Below are 18,995 nucleotides of genomic sequence, written 5' to 3'. Positions count from 1 at the left end.
GGCCGGCCGCCGGGGCTGCCCATCCCCGGGGGGCTCTGCCGCGCTGAGCCGGGCAGGCTCTCGGTGCAAACTGAGGGAACGTGCTCTTAGGCTGCGAGCAATGCTTAGGTTTTCCATTAATTTCCCGTCTCGCCCGACGTCGCGGCATGTGGTGCATCCTCCAACTAGAGATTTCAGACGCGTCGAATACGGCCTTGGCCTCGCCAGGCCGCTGGTGGAGTCCAGGTCTTCGTTTTCCAGAGGAGCCTGAGTTTTTTTTTTTTTTTTTTTTTTTTTAATCTGGCTTCATCATTTGGGCTATCCCGTGTACCTGGCTGGGTTTTGTAACGCTGGCCCCAGGCCCTGGGATGGCAGGGTGTGGCCAGGACTGGATTCCTCTGCTGCTTTTAAGACTTGTTTGCCTTGTTTTTCAGTCAAACTGCAGCGCTTTGCAGTCTAAATAAAAATGGCAGGTTCTAAATTTTGTACCAATTCTGTGACTTTCAAATGAAAGCGAGGACTAATTAACCGTTAACCTGAAAAAGTTACATATGGCATATTTTCTTCAGAATGGAACAAATAGCACATTTCCTTTTATGCAGCTTCATGTGTTGGCTTGCGTACATCACTTTTTTCATAAATGCACTTGTACAACTGCATTTTTAAATATTTATTTATTTTACTTTGCAGTAATCAGAAAGATACATTCTCTATCCAGCGTTCTCCTCCTTACGCACTACAGCACTTTGCTGTCACGCAGGTCTGCTTGCAGGTGTCAGGAGCGCAAGATGATGGGGCCAGAAAGGGGCCATGGCTCTGCTCAGTTACCAGATGTGGCCTCAACGAAGGAGGGAAGGGCGAGATGAAGCTGTTGTGTAATTCTCACATGTAGCCCTGCCGTGTTGTCTACCCTGAGCAGTGTAGAGTGCCTTTGTTCCTGCTATCAAGTGGGGTGCCTTGAGGTGTCAGTATAGGAAATAAGATTCCCTACCACCACCACCCTTCTATGCATTTGTGGGTTGGGGGGAAATGAGGCTGTATATAGAAATGAGTACTATGAAATACCATTCTGGAGTTCATATAAACCCCAGTATTTGCGTGTGCATATGTTACGTGTAGGCACATGCCTAGCTCTAACTTCAAGATGAAGTATTTCATCTTTCTGTGTCTTGGGGAGGATTGGTATCTTAAGCATTGTTCGGCATTCTCAGCCCTCGGTATCCGAAGAGAGTCAGTCTGTACCTTTTTCGGTTAATGTCAACTTCATACCTTTGAAATGAACTGTAACAGAATTCACTGTTGTTCTTTGTCTTGTACTGTGGTTTCTCACCTCTAAGAATTACTATTTCTGTTTAGTTTTTTTTTAAACATCCATTACATTGTTGTAAAAGAGCTTGTAATGCAAGGCTGCTATGAAGAATAGGCTGTATGGCCTAGTGGGAGAGAAACATCATTGTGAACAAGACAATTTAAGAGCTTAGGTAGAATTCTACAAACTCTTGATTAATAAATATCAAGCACTTATACTTCTTGGGGTTTTTATTTTTTTTTTAAATGTTCTTTATTCCTTTTAATTTGAAGAAATGTTTCTTGTTGGATTAATTGTAGAAATTATTGATTGTGGGAACTAGTAATTTCTTATATTTAACTGGTGCACATAGGGAATTGGGATGTGTATGAAACGGAAAATGAGAGGGACAGAATGACAGTGGCAGTTTTACTGGTAGAAGTGTTAAATATTTTCTGTAGGTAATAGCTGGAGTCTGTATTTTGTTAAGATGCCCAAACATTTTTTCATTTACTTTATTATTGTAGCATACAGGGCTGTTGTGTAGTGCACATTGGGGCTGTAGTCTGTCCCATTTTTGGTTCTTGCTATGCTTCTGTCCCTGCTGAGAAAATAAGATGGTTTTTAGGATTTTGCTCTTAAAAGCACAGCTTTGTTTTAGTTAAAGCTTTCTTCTATAAAGATTGATGTACCTGTTTACCTGCTTGGGTTGCCTTGAAGCATATTCTTCATGATTAAAATAGAGTTAGCAAGCCAGAGCTGGGATTCCCTTTGGGATTTTCCCCATACCCCTATGTCTAAATTTCACATGTCATACTAACTCTTTTATTAATGTGTGGAGAGAGAGGCAGAACTGAATTCTTAGCTCTCACTTAGCTTCGGTCATGTTACTTACCTGGCTTGGTGGGCAGCACCCAGCCCCTTTGGTACCAACTGTTTACACATCAAACATATTACAATAAGTGTCTATGAAAGACTTGCTAAAAGGGTTTCAGGTAGACTGTTTCCCAGGGCTTGGGTGGCAGAGTGGATAGGTGTGGTGGCGTGTTTTGAGCAAAAGCCTGCAATTCTTGTAGTACAAATTCTTGGAAGTGTTCACTTGTTAGTCTCAAACAACCCTCAGGGTAACTGCCTTTGTTTCTTGTTGTAGAGCATACCACTGTCTCTGTATTCTTGAAAATGCTGGTTTCTGACTAACTTTGTACAAACTGAGTGATTTCTTCCCCATGCCCCTTGTGTTTATCCTTTCTCCTAGTGCAAAGGCTGCAACTCAGTTGTAGAGCAGTGGACTTGGGATTTTAGCATTCTTGTCATTGCTAAAAGTTACAAGGATTTTTGAAGACGTTTAGCTACAGGTGTTCCACTGCTCTGCCTCCTGTGCAGTTGAACAGATCTCTGATGTGCTTTTTGGAAGAAATCCTCTGATTCAGCTGTGCCTTAGGCAGGTCGCAACTGTCTTTGCATGCCACGATTTCTCAGAAATAAGGAGACCTCGCCTAGTTGAAACATCTTGCATGTACAAAGGGAACACATTTTTCTTTAAAGTGCCTTGTTCAGCTGTGTCAATATCATTTTACCCTCATATATTCCAACTCTCATCAGAAAGTTCATCCCTCTAGGACATGAGAGGAAATTCAGCATGTCTAGAATTTCCTGCAAGCTGACTTCAGTACAAAAACTGCTGGGAACCCAACTCATCAAATGCTTTTTGATAATGTGGTGTCTCTGCGTGTTACAGGTTTGGGTTTTTTTTTCCAAATTCCTTGACTTTTCTCAAGGAAATAGTTAATTCAAAGTGGTTTTGGGGACTCATATCCCATTAAGTTACCAAGTGATGCAGTTTGTGTTTAGATTGGTTAAGTCCTTTCCTCTTTGTTGAGAAAAGTAATAAAAAATATGCACTCAGTGAAACTGCGGGCATGGTTTTTTTGCATGCTATGGAGTTTTTTTAGCATTAACAAAATGGATATTCCATTTGAAAAATATTGAGCTCCCATGGTCTAGAAGTGCATACATAATTGGTAGCAAAATTTGAAAAGGCAGCTAGTCAACACTAGTAGCTGACCAAAAACCCTGTATGTGTTTAGACACTATACATGACAATATTGACACTGACATAGCTAACAGGCATAAATAGTTTTATCACGTTTCATAGAATTTAATTTATTCAGATAGCCTGTGCAGAGGCTAAGCTTGGTTTTGGATGTGTTATTTTATGCCATTACTGCATTTCAAATAAATTTTGCTTTGCTTTCAGAAAAGTCATTGGCTAACATCTCGGTTTGTATCTCTGTAAGCTTGATTTTACAAAATCCCAGTGCTTAGAGGACAACAGCCTAAAAACTTGACCAGGTCATAGCAGGAAGCCCTAAACCAAAGTTAGGTGCTTATAAAGGCTGCAAAGAGCAATTTTCCCTGGAACACCGGCTAATAGTAAAAGGAGTACAAGTGCAGGTTGGGGGTAGGGCAGTTTTTCTCTCCAGGTTCAGACTTACCACAGTTACATGCTTCCAGTAATGCTGGCTTCTTTAGAGTTATCTTCAGATTTGATTTCCATAATTCACAGTAATATAATAAAAAAAAAATTGCCAAAAAAAACCAAAACAAAACAATGAAAAACACAGGCTTACAGAGATGAGAACCAAGGAAGAAATCCTCTATCTCCATTACTTCATTTCTATCAATGGAAAGGCTTCTGTGTTTGAAGTGGGTCGTTTTTGAATAAAGGCTTGTGATTCTGTAGATTTTGGGTTGACTTCATATTGTGTATTGCATACCAAACCCCAAATATAGATGACTGGGTTTCTCGTCATTGTTGTCTGACTTAGCTGTCTTGGAATAAGCATACAGATGCAATGCAAGATTCCATACACATTTTCAGAAGTACTAATCTTTAAAATGACATTTGTAATTTTTTTCACCCTCAAATTACTATGATTTAAATATATATATTTATGTAATTTTGGAAATGTAAGCTTCATAAATTCAAGAACAATTTCTTATTATAGTCGTCTCCCCAATTCAATTAAAAAAAAAATCTTCAAAATACTGCGAGTAGCTTTATGTAGTGATAGAAATGTCTGTGTGATTCTCCTCTTTGAGAAATATAATTGTTGGGCTATTTTCCTTTTAGAGAGGTGCTGTCTTCTGTTATGTGATATTTTTTTTCATATTTGAATTCTTGAAGGCTGAATTTAGTTGTAACTTTAGTATGTTCATGAGGTTTTTCCTGTGCACAGGCTGCCATCAACATCTAACTTTAGCAGGTTATTGCAGGTGAAACAAGGAAAACCAGACTGTTTTTAACATGGATTAGAGTGACGTTTTTAAATTTCCAGCTTTATTTTTAAGCACCATTTCACTTCCTTCCCATGCAGAGTTTGAGAAGAAAAATCTGATTGTTCTTATATTTCCATCTGTCTTAGGTAAACCTTAAAATAGGTCCAACTCCCTTGTTTTCTGTATGCTTGAAGGCTGCATGCAGGTCCTGCAGACCTTTCTGCTCTGTTCTCCCTCCCCCACTGCTGCTGGCACCAGCTTCTTAACACAGCTGCAAGATCATCCAGTAAACTTCTTGTTATCCAGGGTGGGGAAGGATGAAAGAGTAGTTAACTCACAGTCCAAAAGCTTTAGGGCTGTGAAGGCACACATTAGAGTCTTCTTAGTGCAGCTCAGCTGCTACTTCGCAAGACCATGCGGTTCCTGCCAAAGTACTTATACCCTGCCATAACTCTTAACTATCATCTGATGTAGCACTAACTACTCACACCCTGTTTGCTGAGGAACAGTACTGCATGAAAACTGGCAAAATTTCAGGAATCCAAGTGATGAGGAGCATGGTAGAAACGCATGAGATTAGCATAAGGCTTCACTGTACAGAGACCCCCTGTTTCCTCTTTTTCAAATTTTCTTTCATTGCCTTATACTGACGTATTTTCTGTTGTCTTCTGTCTCCCTTGCTGTTCTCCAGCTGCCTATGGCAGAATTGTACAACATACACAATTGGCATGAACCTCTCTGTCAATGATTGCTACTTTCTCGTTACCCGCTACTGCTTTCTTGGACTCCTTTTTGCCGTACCATTAGTGTTTTCCAGCAGGATGATCAAAGTGCATGTTCTGTCTCTTTCATGCTTCTTGGAGTCTCAAGGAAACACTATTTTGGTGTTGGCTCTGAGTATGGAGCTCAGGCTCTGATAGCAGGAGCCTACTGGGTCTCAGCTAAACGGGTTGCTTACTGTCATTATTTTATTTCATCCTTTTCCTTCAGGTTCCTTTTCAGCTTCTACCACTGTTTTCTTGGACTCCAAAGATATTTTCTTGACTGTTCATTGACCTGAGCTGTTTTGCTGTCTACCTTTGGCTTCAAGTGTTGGAAGTAGTAAATAGAGGGAGACTGATAGAAACGTGTTTAACATAGTCTACTTCTTGTCATCCGCTGCTCTAAATCACTTTTTCTTGGGCTAGGTAAAATGCTTACAATGCACGTCTCACACGCTGTTCTCGGAATTCCACGTACCTGATGAAACCCAGGGCTGGAGCTGGCTACCACAGTACCACAATGTTACACATTTGTGAAACCAAAATTACATTCGTCTCTTTAATTGTAATGCTGAATTGAAATCTCTTGTTTAGGCTCTTCTCCAACACTGCACTGTCTTGCTTTTCAGGTTTTTCTTTCCCATTAGATGTTCTTTAACCTTTCTTGACTATGCTATTTCTCATGTTTATGAATATTCTTAATATTTTGAATGTTCTCTGTTCATACTAGCATTGATGTTGCTGCTATAGCAATAGGTATTTGCAAATCAGCTATGTTTTAATGTATTCTTGTGCAGTTTCTGAACTTTTTAGTGAAGTGAAAGTGAAGACTGAATTATTGTCTGAGGCTTGTAGAAGGTATTTGCCGTTGTTTTTTCTTCTTTTTGTAACAACAAAAAACGCCAAACCAGCTTCCACCAAAGTACTTCAAAGCTCATACATACATGGGCAATATATGTATTAAATCTGCATGTGAGGCTTTGTCTCCACTTTATTGTTGGTCTTCTTTGAAACTGTACTTTTGATATTCAGCTTCTCATAACATCTTTATTTCATCTGTTCATATTCAGCAGAATTTTGATTATATCAGAATTAGTTATAGCTTTTAAGTAAAAAGGCTTTATTTATTCTTTATTACACCTTGCTCAGATAATTTCACCAAATGTTCAGCCAACACATTATTACTGTTAGTCAGAATGTAAATTAGAGGCTGACGCACTTGCCTCATCAGCCTACAAATTAAGCAGTTAATCAATTTTGGTGTGATATTCCCCCATGGGGTTTGTGTTGCTGACTCACATATGCTCAATATCTTCTCCTTTCAACAACAAGCAGCAGTGCAAATGAAGCTTGCTCCCAGCTGAGCATTTGCTGGTCATGGTATTCCAAATCCATCAGTCAGTATATCCTCCTGATAGATATTACTGTCTTATTGCTCCTGGTTACCTCTTTCCTGAGCATTGGTTGAATACAAAACAGACAATTACATATGCATACTTAAAAGCTAATAGTGAAGACAGTGCTACAAGGCTTATTCCTTATTTTACTGAAGGGGTGAACTGAACATGGAAATTCTGCTTGTTTCTAAAGATCTAGTACAATATTTTTATTAAAAAGCAGATATTTCTATAATGTCTGTTCAACGAAGTTTCAATATTAAATCAGGTCAGGTTTTATGAAAATAACTTTACAGTTCAAATCCTAAGGTAAGCTTGAGGGGAAAGAGGATGATTTGGTAGGTGAACAGACGTTTAAACCATTTTTTGATGTCACAGAAATCCTACTTACGGTTTTGTCTGTTTCCACAGTGATTAAAATAAGTAGAAACAAGATTTTGTCTCTAACCTTCACTAGAATCTTTAGTAATTTTATTTCTATTGTATTTTGAGGCAAAAGCCACCATTTTATAGTGCAAACCTCAATGTACTACTTTAAAAAAAAGTTTTGAATTGTCTTTGACATATGTGTGCAATTTTCCACTTACTTGGTTTTTTTTTAATGAAAAAGCATAATGTCCTTTGCCTTTGGACAAAGTTTTAGGAAACCAATTGATCTAAAATTTGATAGTAAGAGTGAGGCCTCACCCATGCTATATAGCTAACCATTAAACTTTGCCTTTTTACTGTTGATTGTTGTCTGTGTCCTTATTTAATCTTGAATTCTGTCAACAAAATCTTGAATGTGGCATAGCTGAAGAGGGAGAGCCAAATCCCCCTTTCCTCAGTGATACAAATATTAGATTTCTTTTGCTGTGGCTTTAGTAGCAGTCCAGCCAGGCTTTATCAAGTATGATATTAGCTGTAATTAAGGTCAGGGTGTGGGCTTGGTCTTTGTGGTTTGGGGTTTTTTTTGGGGGGGTGGGGTGATTTTTTTAAACAGGTCATCAGTTCCTCAAGACCCTTGTAGGCATCCAGCTAGTTCCTTAGCATCTACATCAAATTATGGAAGTAAATAAAGGAATTCAAAATGAGCCACTATGGAAAGAATCATATGGTAGCCACTTTGAGTAACTGCTGGTTTTCAGCAGTTTTTTCAGTGTTGAAATTGTTGGCTTGTTGATCCTGTCCATTGTTACTAAAACCTTTCTGTGCCATGCTTGCTTGCCAATTAAAGTCACTTTAATTTTTGTACCTGCTGCTGTCTAAATCAAAATCTGGCTGTAAGTCCTCTTACTTGCAACCCTTGTCTACAAGGTGTAGCTTTGAGCTGTTCAGTTGACAGTGCGTTCAACCTCTTCCTTTTTTCCTTCCCCTTTCCCTCCTGCCCCGGTGTGCTTATAGAAATATCATCTGTTTCTTAGCCTGCTTCTGAAAACACACATATCTGTCTCCATGCAAAATAACCGGCAGAACATTGTCAAATCCTCCTGCTGTTTCTTAGTCCAGAAAAATAATCCTGCATTGCTTCGGTCTGTGGCAGGAAGGGAGAAAACAAGGGACAATCCAAGTGCGAATTCCTGTAGATATCCAGGGGATGCAGAAGCAATATTGATGTAGGCAACAAATAATACAGGGAGAAAGTGAAGTTTCTGCTGTTATTTTGGGAATGGGAAGTTAGATTATTCTCATGCTTACTGTTGCTGTGTACAGCTAGATGAGGAATGTCCGTCTCCCCTATTCCCTGGTAGTAAAGGAACTGCACAACATGTAGCACAAAGAATGCCCTTTTAGAGAGATTGGGGTGGAAATACATAACTTTCAGTTTGCTCAAGCAATGCTATTTTTCTGTCAAAATTTGCATTTGGGAAGATAATGTTTAGAATCACACTGCAGATAAATAGCAACAGCAGGATAAAAATAAGCCAGGTAGGAAAATCATGAAGTCAGCCTAGGTATCTTGTGACACTTTCAAAGTAAACACTGAAAAGAGTTACTTTGACATCTTCCCTCCTGCCCCAAGGTGAGACCAAAACCTGATTTTGAAACCAGTTCTGTATTGAGAGTTGAAGAGACAGTGAGGTAGTAGGAGTATTACTTTTGCCATCTCAAGAAGTTCAGCTTTGAATTGTCTTCAATTAAATACTACTGCCTGCACATAAACATGCACACACTGTTTTCTGGTAACCATCAAATCTTTCTGAAGCAGTTCTGAATCTGAAAATGCATATGAAAACTGTACATTGATTTATTTTTTTTTAAATCATCTCTTCTTGTTTGCAGACTTTCAGATCTCGCATTTTGGCAGTGGAGTTAGCTAAGGGATTTCTCTCCTGATCTGTTTAAAATAAGAGTGGGGTTTGGTGTTTTGGTGTTTTTTGGGTTTTTTTTTTTTTCCTTTTTAGTAATAAGAAGAAATGAATTGGAGATGTTCCTCAAAATCTGAGGTTGGGCAAAGAGAAGCAAAGGGGACGATGAATGCAGGCAAAGATAAGGAAGAGGACAGTGAGGGGAGTGTAGAAGTGTATTTTGTTTCTCTGTAAGCTAGAAGCTGGATAACGCTTACTTTTGCTCCATAATGTTTTTTATCTCCGGTGAGCACGCATCTTATTTTCATTGTCTTGATCGCTTTAGTAGGAGTCCTGCATGGTCAGGCATGTAACCGTCCATTTTACCACAGTTAAAATGAAGTTAAAATGAAACATATCTTCTACTTTAATCTTACTGAACAGTAAGGAGAATTAAGTACCATGAAACATGCATCTTGGGAAGACTGGGTAGGTTATTGTCCCCAAAATTGAGACCTCTAGATTTATAAAATACGTTAAGTGAAAACCTTCATACAAAAGTGTTCACCTGATTATGCAGATGGACAGGCACTGTGTGTTACAAAGCTAATTGTGAATTAGAAGTTATAATATGCCAGAAGTGTATTATTCATGCCTTCTTGAGAAGAATGGTGTTGCATTATCCTTTTTGTGACTGCCTCAATATGTCTCCATAAAAAAGCAAAAATCTTCCTATTTTTCTATTGCAACATGCTGGCAGCATTTCCCCTCTGACCTTGAAAATGCAATGTCAAGTACAAACAACAGAAGTAATGGAGACATTTGCTCCAACCTAGTCTGTTAACCTACCAAAAGCAATTCTCTGTTCATGTTTTTTTTGGGCTATGCTGGCCTCTCTTCTTGCTGCGTCCTTGTAGCCAGGTTCCAGCCTGGTAAACCAAGGAAGAAACGCATGTTCAAAACTCCTGCAAGCTAGCTTACAATTTTAGTGTTGTAATAGTCAGAGAAAATTGCACATGCCGAGAGCTTTTTCTGAAAGTCTTGAGCTCTTGGAGTTTACAGCTTCACCTTCCCCTGTCCCTTCACACGTGGGGACTTGGCCGTCATCTTAACTTTCTGAAAACAGAAGGGATGATTAGGAGATAGAATTAGTACATCTTTTCTCTGTTACTGGCATGCAGTTTAGTCTGTTGCATTTTATGCATCTATTGCCTTCTGTTCCCAGAGGCTGATATTTCTGCACAACCTTGTGATGGTTGTTGTCACTTCAAACTCTCCAATGTTGTATGTGCTGCATTTTCACCAAAGCCAAGTGTTGCTGCAAGCTTTCACAGGGGAAGCTAGTTCAAAGTCTCAGCTGTCAAAATATCTCTTCTTCTGGGAGTCTTCCTTCTTGCTTGGAGAACATGCTAGAGGAATATGCTTTGAACAGTGGAGATGTAATTCCTATTCTAGTCAATGGATCCTGGGCAGAAATCTGGCTGACTTGCTGCTAGGTGTTTTACTTAGTCTGAGCTGAATTGCTCTCCAAGCTTCATTGACTTAATTTCAGAATGTATTTAGTTCTCACCTTCATGGCTTTGGGTGGGAATGTTGCCCACAGTGAAGAGGTGAGTGAATATTCAGGGAACACCAGTTAAAAAAAGGCCACTTTTGACTGAAAGTTATTTCTCTATGCACAGTCTTTTCTATGCTTTTGTGAATTTAAGAACAGTGGAATTTTATGGAAATACTGTTGCTAGTTCTTTTCAGAGACAAGACATGAGGCCAGATGCATCTTTGGTCTGACGAGGACCAGATTGGATGGGGCTCTGAGCAACCTGATCTAGTTAAAGGTGTCCCTGCTCACTGCAGAGGGGTTGGACTAGATGGCCTCTAAAGGTCCCTTCCAACCCAAAACATTCTATGATATATTCATTTATTACTGAGACAATTTGTTGCTGATAACCTGGAAATGGTGGGTGTTGATATGTCCAGACAGGAAAACAAGAATAATGTAAGAGATAGCTTTGAGGGGTTTTAGTAGATGTAAGAATCAAGACTAACGCGTATTTTTTTTATCTGCCCTAAGGCCTCTTTTTTGCAAATCTACAGGTGAAACGATATTATTCATACATAAAATGGTATTTATGCTGTTGCAGAATATGAATATCTTGGAATACTTGATTGCATCCAGTAGTTGATTAATGACAGCAGATCTGGTAGATCTAAACAGAATCTAAACACTTCTTCAGAATTTATGATCTTGTGGATTTCGTGGGTAAATTTAAAGATTTTTTTGTGTTTGCTACTGTAGCCTATGGCTTTATAAAGCAAACATAATCTATCCCTAATCCCTACTTTTTCCACAGTTGAAATCTACAGAGGTGCTTATGTTGAATCACAGTGGCGAGAGAATGCCATTCATTAATGTACAGAGGAAGCAGAGATGCTAACCTTTTAGTGCTCTGTGTTCATTGGTCAACAGCTGCAGGTTTGAAGGACAGCAGAGCTAATGGTAATATAGAGAAGAGCAATTAAGGGTGATCAGAGTGATGGAGCAACTACCTTGAGGAGAGACTAAGAAGGCTGGGTCTCCTGAAGAAGTGGAGAAGGCTTGGGGGCCTGTGGCTATTTATAAAAGCATGAAGGTAGTGGCTAAGTTGGATATAGCAGTTGTTCACCAGAATCCATGAGACTTGAACTAGCAGGCATTCACTGTAACTAGTAAATTAGATCAAGTATTTCTTTAAGTAACAGGTAGTGAACTGCTGCTGCAGAGTATCAGCAGGTTTGAAAAGGTATTAGACAAACTCATATGCAATAAGCCCATAAATATAGAGTGACAGGAGCAACGGAGGATATATCTCCACCATCCTTGCTCTTATCAGTGTGAATTCTGAGGAATTACAAGGGGAACAGATTACAGAAAAGAACTGGGCTTGAGTGCTCTTCCTAAGGGGCATCTTCTGTTACTACAATCAGGGACAAAATGTGGGTCTGATACAGAACATCCTTTCTTGTATTTGCTGTTTCCTGGTTTGTTTGGTTTACTCTTCATTTGTAAAGAATCACTTTTCCCATACAAATTCTGGTCTTATTTCTATATGAGGTATCCTGGCCTCACCATAGACATAATTTTTTATTTCTTTCATGTCTTACAGTGAATAACCCTATACCTTCCAACTTGAAGTCAGAAGCTAAAAAGGCAGCTAAAATATTACGAGAATTTACAGAAATAACTTCCAGAAATGGACCTGATAAAATCATACCTCGTGAGTAAAGAAAATGTTTTGATTCAACTTAAAACCTCCAGTGCTCCCCTGGTTTAAAATCCTGCTCTTTTTTCCAATTCCCTCTGTTTTCACTGACCATAACTTAGGGAGTAATTAAGATCTAGGGTGCCATAGCTTTTGTGAAAATATTTTGGAAGTAAAGGGGTTCAGTTTGCTGAATTCTAGGCAGACGTTACTTACTGGGAGAGATCTTTTGCATGTTTAGAACCACAGGGTACCTGCACAGGAAGACATCTCTCTGGGGTAGATGGACTGTGTCATGCACACTCTGTGAATGTCTGTTCTTAATGGAGAACCTGGAGTAGTAGCTCTAGTTCTTGAGTCTTTGTCAGAATTAGCTAGGTGAGAATAAGTTGAAGCAAAAGAGATCAGGGTACATTTCTCCTTTGATACTGATGAAGCACTACTGCTGTCCTCTTTATTTCTGCAATTGTTATTCTGTGTTTCTCCTAGTGTTCTCCTTCATCTGGTGTTGCTGGTTGTGGCCTTGAGTTTATACCTATTATGTTCCAGAAGGCCTGTAATCAGACTTACAGGACGATGACACTTTGTTTGCCACAAACACTGTCTAATGATGTAAGCCGATTACACTGCTGTGTTGCTGTGATTTAAATTCAGACTCCTCCAAGAATCTGTAGAGACATGGATGTTGACTATTTACTGCCTCTTTATCTTGCTAAGGGTACTCACACACGGTGTTCATGGCACTAAGCAAACTAATTCTATATGAGCTAACCAGGATAGGTGAAGCAGTTGTGGCAGTGTAGAGATAAGCGCAGGCTAACGTAACCTGTGACTATCTTTGTGGTTGGCTATAGACTAGAGGGGTCATTATCAGTTCAGCTTTACTGCAGTTTTCTTTAAGCTTTTGCATGAATTATTTGACTGTTATGTGTTCAAAATTGTAAAATGTAGAGTTTTACTTTCCCCTTCTCTTTGCACTGCTATTACAAGATCTTGATTTTGCTGTTTCAGCCCATGTAATAGCTAAAGCCAAAGGCCTTGCAGTTCTGTCTGTTATCAAAGCTGGATTTTTGGTAACCGCTCGAGGTGGAAGTGGAATTGTATTAGCTCGTCTTCCTAATGGAAGTAAGTCAATATTTTCCTTTTGTACTTCATGGAAGAATTAAAAGGAAAAATTTTTTTTTCTTCGTTATTTCTTTTCATAGCATAAAACACTAGATGTTTGAAAAGTGAAGCCACCAGGTGACAATGTTTGGTTTGAAAGCTGTCTTCAAAATTTGGTGCCTACATTAGACCAGATTTAAATAATGCTTTTGGTATCTTTGTAGAAAAGTCTGAAATATAAAAGCCTATAGTTTAACATTCATAAGAATAATGAATTATGTCCAGTCGTGGACAACTGTATGATAAATAATTTGTAACAAATATTTGTTTAAATGAGGGTTTGTATTTCTTACATTCCTACCAGTGGGATAAACCAGAATAGTTATGTATTTTCATTCTGGTGGTTGTGAACATAGTTTTAAATAGAGAACTTGTTAGCATTTTTGAACTCTAATAATAAAATTAGTATTTCTTGTAATGTGTTAAAACTTATGTAAATTTGTCTTGTTTTGCATGACAGCCTGGTCTGCACCTTCTGCAATAGGAATTGCTGGCCTTGGTGGTGGATTTGAAATTGGAATAGAGGTATAATTTTGCATTTGAAATAACTTGTTGGTAACTTTTTTTGCAAGAAATTAAAATGTATTGACAAAGATCTAAATGTTGGTGAGATAGTAGGATCTATTTTTCGGTGTAAAAAAAGCTAGTATGGATTCATTTATACAAGACAATATGGGGGTTTTGATCAGTCTGATTGCTTGGAGAGCTTTAAAGGAAAAGTGGCCTAACAGCTATTTCCTTGATTTCTCATTTCTAGCAGACTGAATTTTTCCCTTATGGAAAATTTCCAGTCAGTGTTCACATATAAGCCAACTGGAGTTAATTAAAAGTATCCTATACTTAATACTGTATTAAATGCTTTGGTAAGGAGCACAGGGACTCTCATCTGGCAACAAACAGTGGAAGGAATTGAAGGTGGAGTAAAATGGAGCCTAGCTAATGCTACTGTACTTCAGATGTTCCCCACTCAATCTTGTTATTACTAACTTCACCCTTTAGTTTGGGAGCACCAAAACTGACGGTGCCTCCTCTGAAGAAATGCTACAGAAAATGGGCCAGTTTCCAGCCAGCAGCAACGGTTGAGTAAGGGACTCTCAACATGTTCAGAGAAATCCTGTTGATCTGAGCCCTGATAGCTCTCTGCCTGTTTCCCATCTCTTCTCACAGCTACTTCACCCTTTTTTGTTTCCATCTTTCCTCCTTTTTCCCACCCTAGCCTCCAGTCTTGTCCTTGCTCTTTAGCTTCTGTTCTACGAATTCCCAAAGAAAAGCAAAGTAACAGTATGCTGCCAAAAGGATCTCTTGCTATGAGCATTCTGTTCTTCAGAAGAATACATGCATAGCTGATCTGAGTGGTACACAGCAGCCCCCGGTGTGTCTCCGACAACTAGCCAGCTACCCCTGTCCTGACAGCTAGTCAGCTGGCACTCACGTAATGAGCAACGGATCAATATTTTATTGTATCCTCGTTGTTCACTGTGTGATCTCAGGCATTATTACTGTGCGCTTTTTAAAGGGCACTGTGAATACAAATTTATTAATTTTTGTAAGGGTTTTTTGGTTTTCGTGGCTACAGGATCTGAATGCATTACAAAGCATTGAGTTTGAGCCCCAGAGTCTGGGGTTTGTTTTTTTTTGCTTTTATGACAATGAAACAGACTCTTTAGATGCTTTGATTAATATATGAAACTTTTCCTTTAATCATCTCCATCTGATATTTTAGATAACGTAACCATTTACTATTGATAGTTACTCAAATAATTTCAATACAGAAGCTGTTTCCAAGAGGGTGTTTTTTTCTGAGCAATATTGTGCCCTTCATTTGAAATTTGAGTCAGCTTACAAAATACTGTTTCCTTACTGGCATTATTAAAACAATCTTATTTACTTCTTCTGGAGAAGAGTTGCTATTCGGAAATACCTAAGTGGCTTAGGAGCCCACAGTCTGATTTCAGCATTCTTTTAGTCATATATAAACTTAAACCTTGTAGAAATTGGTTGGAATTTTATTCCTGTAGGAAACATTATAGTTGACGTAGTGGTACTTACGGATGGTTTTAAACAAGAAGGAAATCACAGACTTCAGACATCATAGTATTTGTATGTCTTTCCAAGTGAAACAACTTGCTACCTCAAATTAAAAACCAATTTTAAAATTCATCTAAATGCTTTCCTTGAAGGTTTTCTCAGTGTGGATTCATTTAGCTTTAGCTGTGGATTCATCCTCTTAATGGGTAAGAGGAGGTAGCAGCATCCTGAATGACTCTCTCTCTCCATCCCTGGATGATTCAGAAACTGAACTCATGTCAGCCATCTTTTGTTTGGGATGGGGTGGAGGTTACCAGGGGGCTAATAACAAAGGCCTCTCTTACACTGTGTGTGATGCTTCTGGGCCAGCCTTGTTTTGCGAATAATCTGGTATTTCCTTTTGTATTCCCTGCTGTCACTGTTTGGAATTCGGGGTAAGTTGAAAGTTTTTTCTGAACATGGCTTTCAGTCAAGTCCATCAGATGAAAGGTCAGGCACAGTAGTCCTTGGGCACATCTGTTTAAAAAATAATCCATCACAGTAAGCTACAAAAGTGTAATCTACTCTGTAGAACAGGCTGGTACTGCTGCAGTATTTTTTTTTTTTTTTTTTTTTTTTTAAATACATGTAGTGTGTTTACTGAGCTTTCAGGTAAGATAGAGTGGTCTTTATAGGATCGTGAGTGTGTTTGAAAGACTTTGACCTTTAGAATGCTTCATAGTTTGGGAGAAGAGTTGTAGGAGATTTCTACTGTAACCTGTTAAACTGAAGAGAGTTATAGTTTTACAGTACTGATGATAATAGGCATCAGCTTACATAGTAGTAGAAGTTCTTTGGAACTTGCATTTTGTTTCCCTATCCAGGCAAATAACATCTTCTAAAACCAGTGGGGTTTTTTTGGTTTTGTTTTTTTTCATTTTGCATTTGAATCTTCCAAAAATACCTTGTTAGCTCTCCAGTTATTTGGTTTTATAGTTTCTGGAAGAAATTCACTACAACTCATGTATTCAGGTCTTAAAAAAAATAAATATTAATTCATATAAATATATACATGCTTAGATATATTTTAAACCCCTAATTTTCAATCAAGAAAATAAATTATTTCAATAATGGGAAAACCTGTATTCTTTTTATTGTTGTTTATTCTTTGGACAGACAGATAAGTAGTTTTTGTTTACTAAGTTCTGTCTTGCTGTTATTAATTCAGTTACAAGAGGAGCAAAGTGATTTTCTTAATCTGATCTCTCTTCACATCTGAAAATGCCTTCATAATTGTTTGCAAAAGCCATAGAAAATAAAAATATGTTAATTAGGAAATTTTGAATTAAAATAGCATTTCTGTTACAGCTGTTGTCTATCATATACTGACTATATTTGCACTTGAAAAAAATCAGATTTAAGAATGTAAGTGAAAGGACTTTTAGTTTCTAAATATCTTGCAGAAAAAGTATCAACTTTGTTATGAAAACTGTTTCAAAAGAATCCTTTGCAAGAAGGGAGGTAATTCCCTGTGAAAACAAGAGATTCTCGCTTGAATTAAAACGTTGGTAAATGTGGAACTAGTTTTCATTTGGGGAAAGGAGTATCTTCGATGCTCCCACCTGTTTTCCTGCAAAACATTAAGATTCCTCTCCCATGCCATTCTAACTTTCTTCTTAAAAAGTGTATTATTTTTATATTGTATAGGTTTCAGACTTGGTGATAATACTGAATCATGAAAGAGCGGTAGAAGCTTTTGCCAAAGGAGGGAATCTTACACTTGGAGGAAATCTTACTGTGGCAATTGGACCTCTGGGGAGGTGAGTAAAATACTTCCCTAATATGGGGTAGAATTAAATATAGAAGATAGCTTTTAAAGCTATATATAAACATCCACATGACTTTTTCTGGATACATTACAAAACAGCCTGTGCAATCTATACATTGGTTGGACCATATTGTTCTGTTAGTGTTATACCTTTCCAGTCTTGGTGCTTTTTTTTTTTTATTTCCTTTTTTCTTTCCTGATAAAGGCATTTATTGGTAGAAGGAAAGTGTTTGGAGGCTTATTCTCTTTCTCCAGGTTACTGGCTAGGCTCAATAAAGAGCACAGGTGCTACTGTGCCTGACTGAACTATTATTTTCATTGACCTATGTGCCTATCCTTTCTATCACCACAGATCTGCCTGACAATAAATACACCAAATAATTACTTTTAAACCCTAAGTGGTTAAGCCAGCTTGCTTGGAAGGATGAGATAGTATAATCACAGAATAATTTAATTTGGAAGGCACCTTAGGAGATCCCTAGTCCAATCTCCTGCTCAAAGCATGATTTCAAATCAGGTTGCTCCAGGCCTTTTTTCCAGTTGCGTCTTGAAAACCTCCAAAGATGGAGACAGCTCAGGCTCTCTGGGCACTCTGCTCTACTGCTCAGCTGTCCTCATTGTGAACAGTTTTGCCTTACATCCAATCAAAACATTTCTTGTTTCAGTTGACATCCATGCCTGCTTCTCTTTCCACCATGCACCGCTATAAAGAGCCTGGCTTCATATTCTTGATTGCTTCTTCATAGACACTTGAAGGCTGCTGTTAAGTCCCCCCTAAGCCTTCTCTTCTTCCAGACTATCCAAGCCCATTTGCCTCAGAGTCTTCTCAGGGGACATATGCCTCCTTACGCCTTTGTTTTTATGATGTTTCTACTGACATTTTGTCATCTTTTATGAAAAAAAGAAAGGATAAGATGATACCTGTTCCACAGATGAGATAGATCTGTGGATCAAGGGAGGGCAGTGGATGTCGTCTGCCTTGCAAGGTGTTCAGTATGCTGTCCTGCAACATCCCCATATCCAAGCTGGGACATCGTGGCCTAGGTGTTGGGGTAGGACAGACTAGTAAAAAGGTGAAAAAACAGATCATCAGGCTTGAAGGATGGTAGTAAATGATTCATGTTGTACTTGGAGGCCAGGTTCCTGTGGAATTCCTCAGGAGGCTCTTCAGGGACTTTTCCTGCTTGATATTTTTATCAGTGACCCGGAGGAGCAGATGTAAAATATTTTTTTTAAATTTGTGGATGACACCAAACCAGGGGTGCAGCCAATACACTTCAGAGCAGGGTCACCATTCGGAGTGATGGACCTAGAGAGTCCTGGGAAGATCCAACAGGAAGCCTCATGAAATTAAACAAGGACAAGTGCTAAGTCCTGCATCCTTGGTTGGATCAACCCTCTGCAGTTATGTAGGCAGGGCCTGCCAGGCTGGGCAGCTGCCCTGTTGAGAACATGACGGCATCCTGGTAAACAGTAGGCTGAGTAAGCAGTGCATCATGACAGCAAAGGCAGCGAACAGTGTAAGGGGCTGCATCAACAGAGCTGTAACCAGTAGATCAGGGAAGCAATTGTTCACCTTTTCTTGGCACTTCATAGTCTGTGTCCATATTGTCTCCAGTTTTGGCCCTGCAGTACAAGAAAAATGTTTATGAATTTCAGCTTACCAAGATGGTCAGGGACATGGAGCACATGAACTATGAGGCTGGGGTAGCTCAGAATATTTAACCTGGAGAAGAGAAGACCTTGAGGTCTTCTAAGAGGCTGCATTCCCAACAGATGATTACCG

General features: G+C 38.8%; 1 protein-coding gene across 1 annotated transcript in view; it reads left to right on the top strand.

Moving 5' to 3' along the window:
• SH3YL1 (SH3 and SYLF domain containing 1) overlaps window positions 1-18,995 on the top strand; it is a 51,212-nt gene that overhangs the window by 1,094 nt on the left and 31,123 nt on the right. Inside the window, exons 2-6 of the mRNA XM_035889919.1 lie at window positions 2,263-2,391; window positions 12,115-12,225; window positions 13,222-13,335; window positions 13,835-13,899; window positions 17,089-17,201. Of these exons, the coding sequence (XP_035745812.1) occupies window positions 2,263-2,391; window positions 12,115-12,225; window positions 13,222-13,335; window positions 13,835-13,899; window positions 17,089-17,201 (532 nt within the window). The remainder of the gene's footprint in view (window positions 1-2,262; window positions 2,392-12,114; window positions 12,226-13,221; window positions 13,336-13,834; window positions 13,900-17,088; window positions 17,202-18,995) is intronic.

Source organism: Egretta garzetta, unplaced genomic scaffold (genome assembly GCF_000687185.1).
Source record: "Egretta garzetta isolate BGI_Z169 unplaced genomic scaffold, ASM68718v1 scaffold62, whole genome shotgun sequence".
NCBI classification, from domain to species: Eukaryota; Metazoa; Chordata; class Aves; order Pelecaniformes; family Ardeidae; genus Egretta; species Egretta garzetta.
Note: the sequence above shows the minus strand (reverse complement) of the source record. Positions and strands in the feature narration are given on the sequence as shown.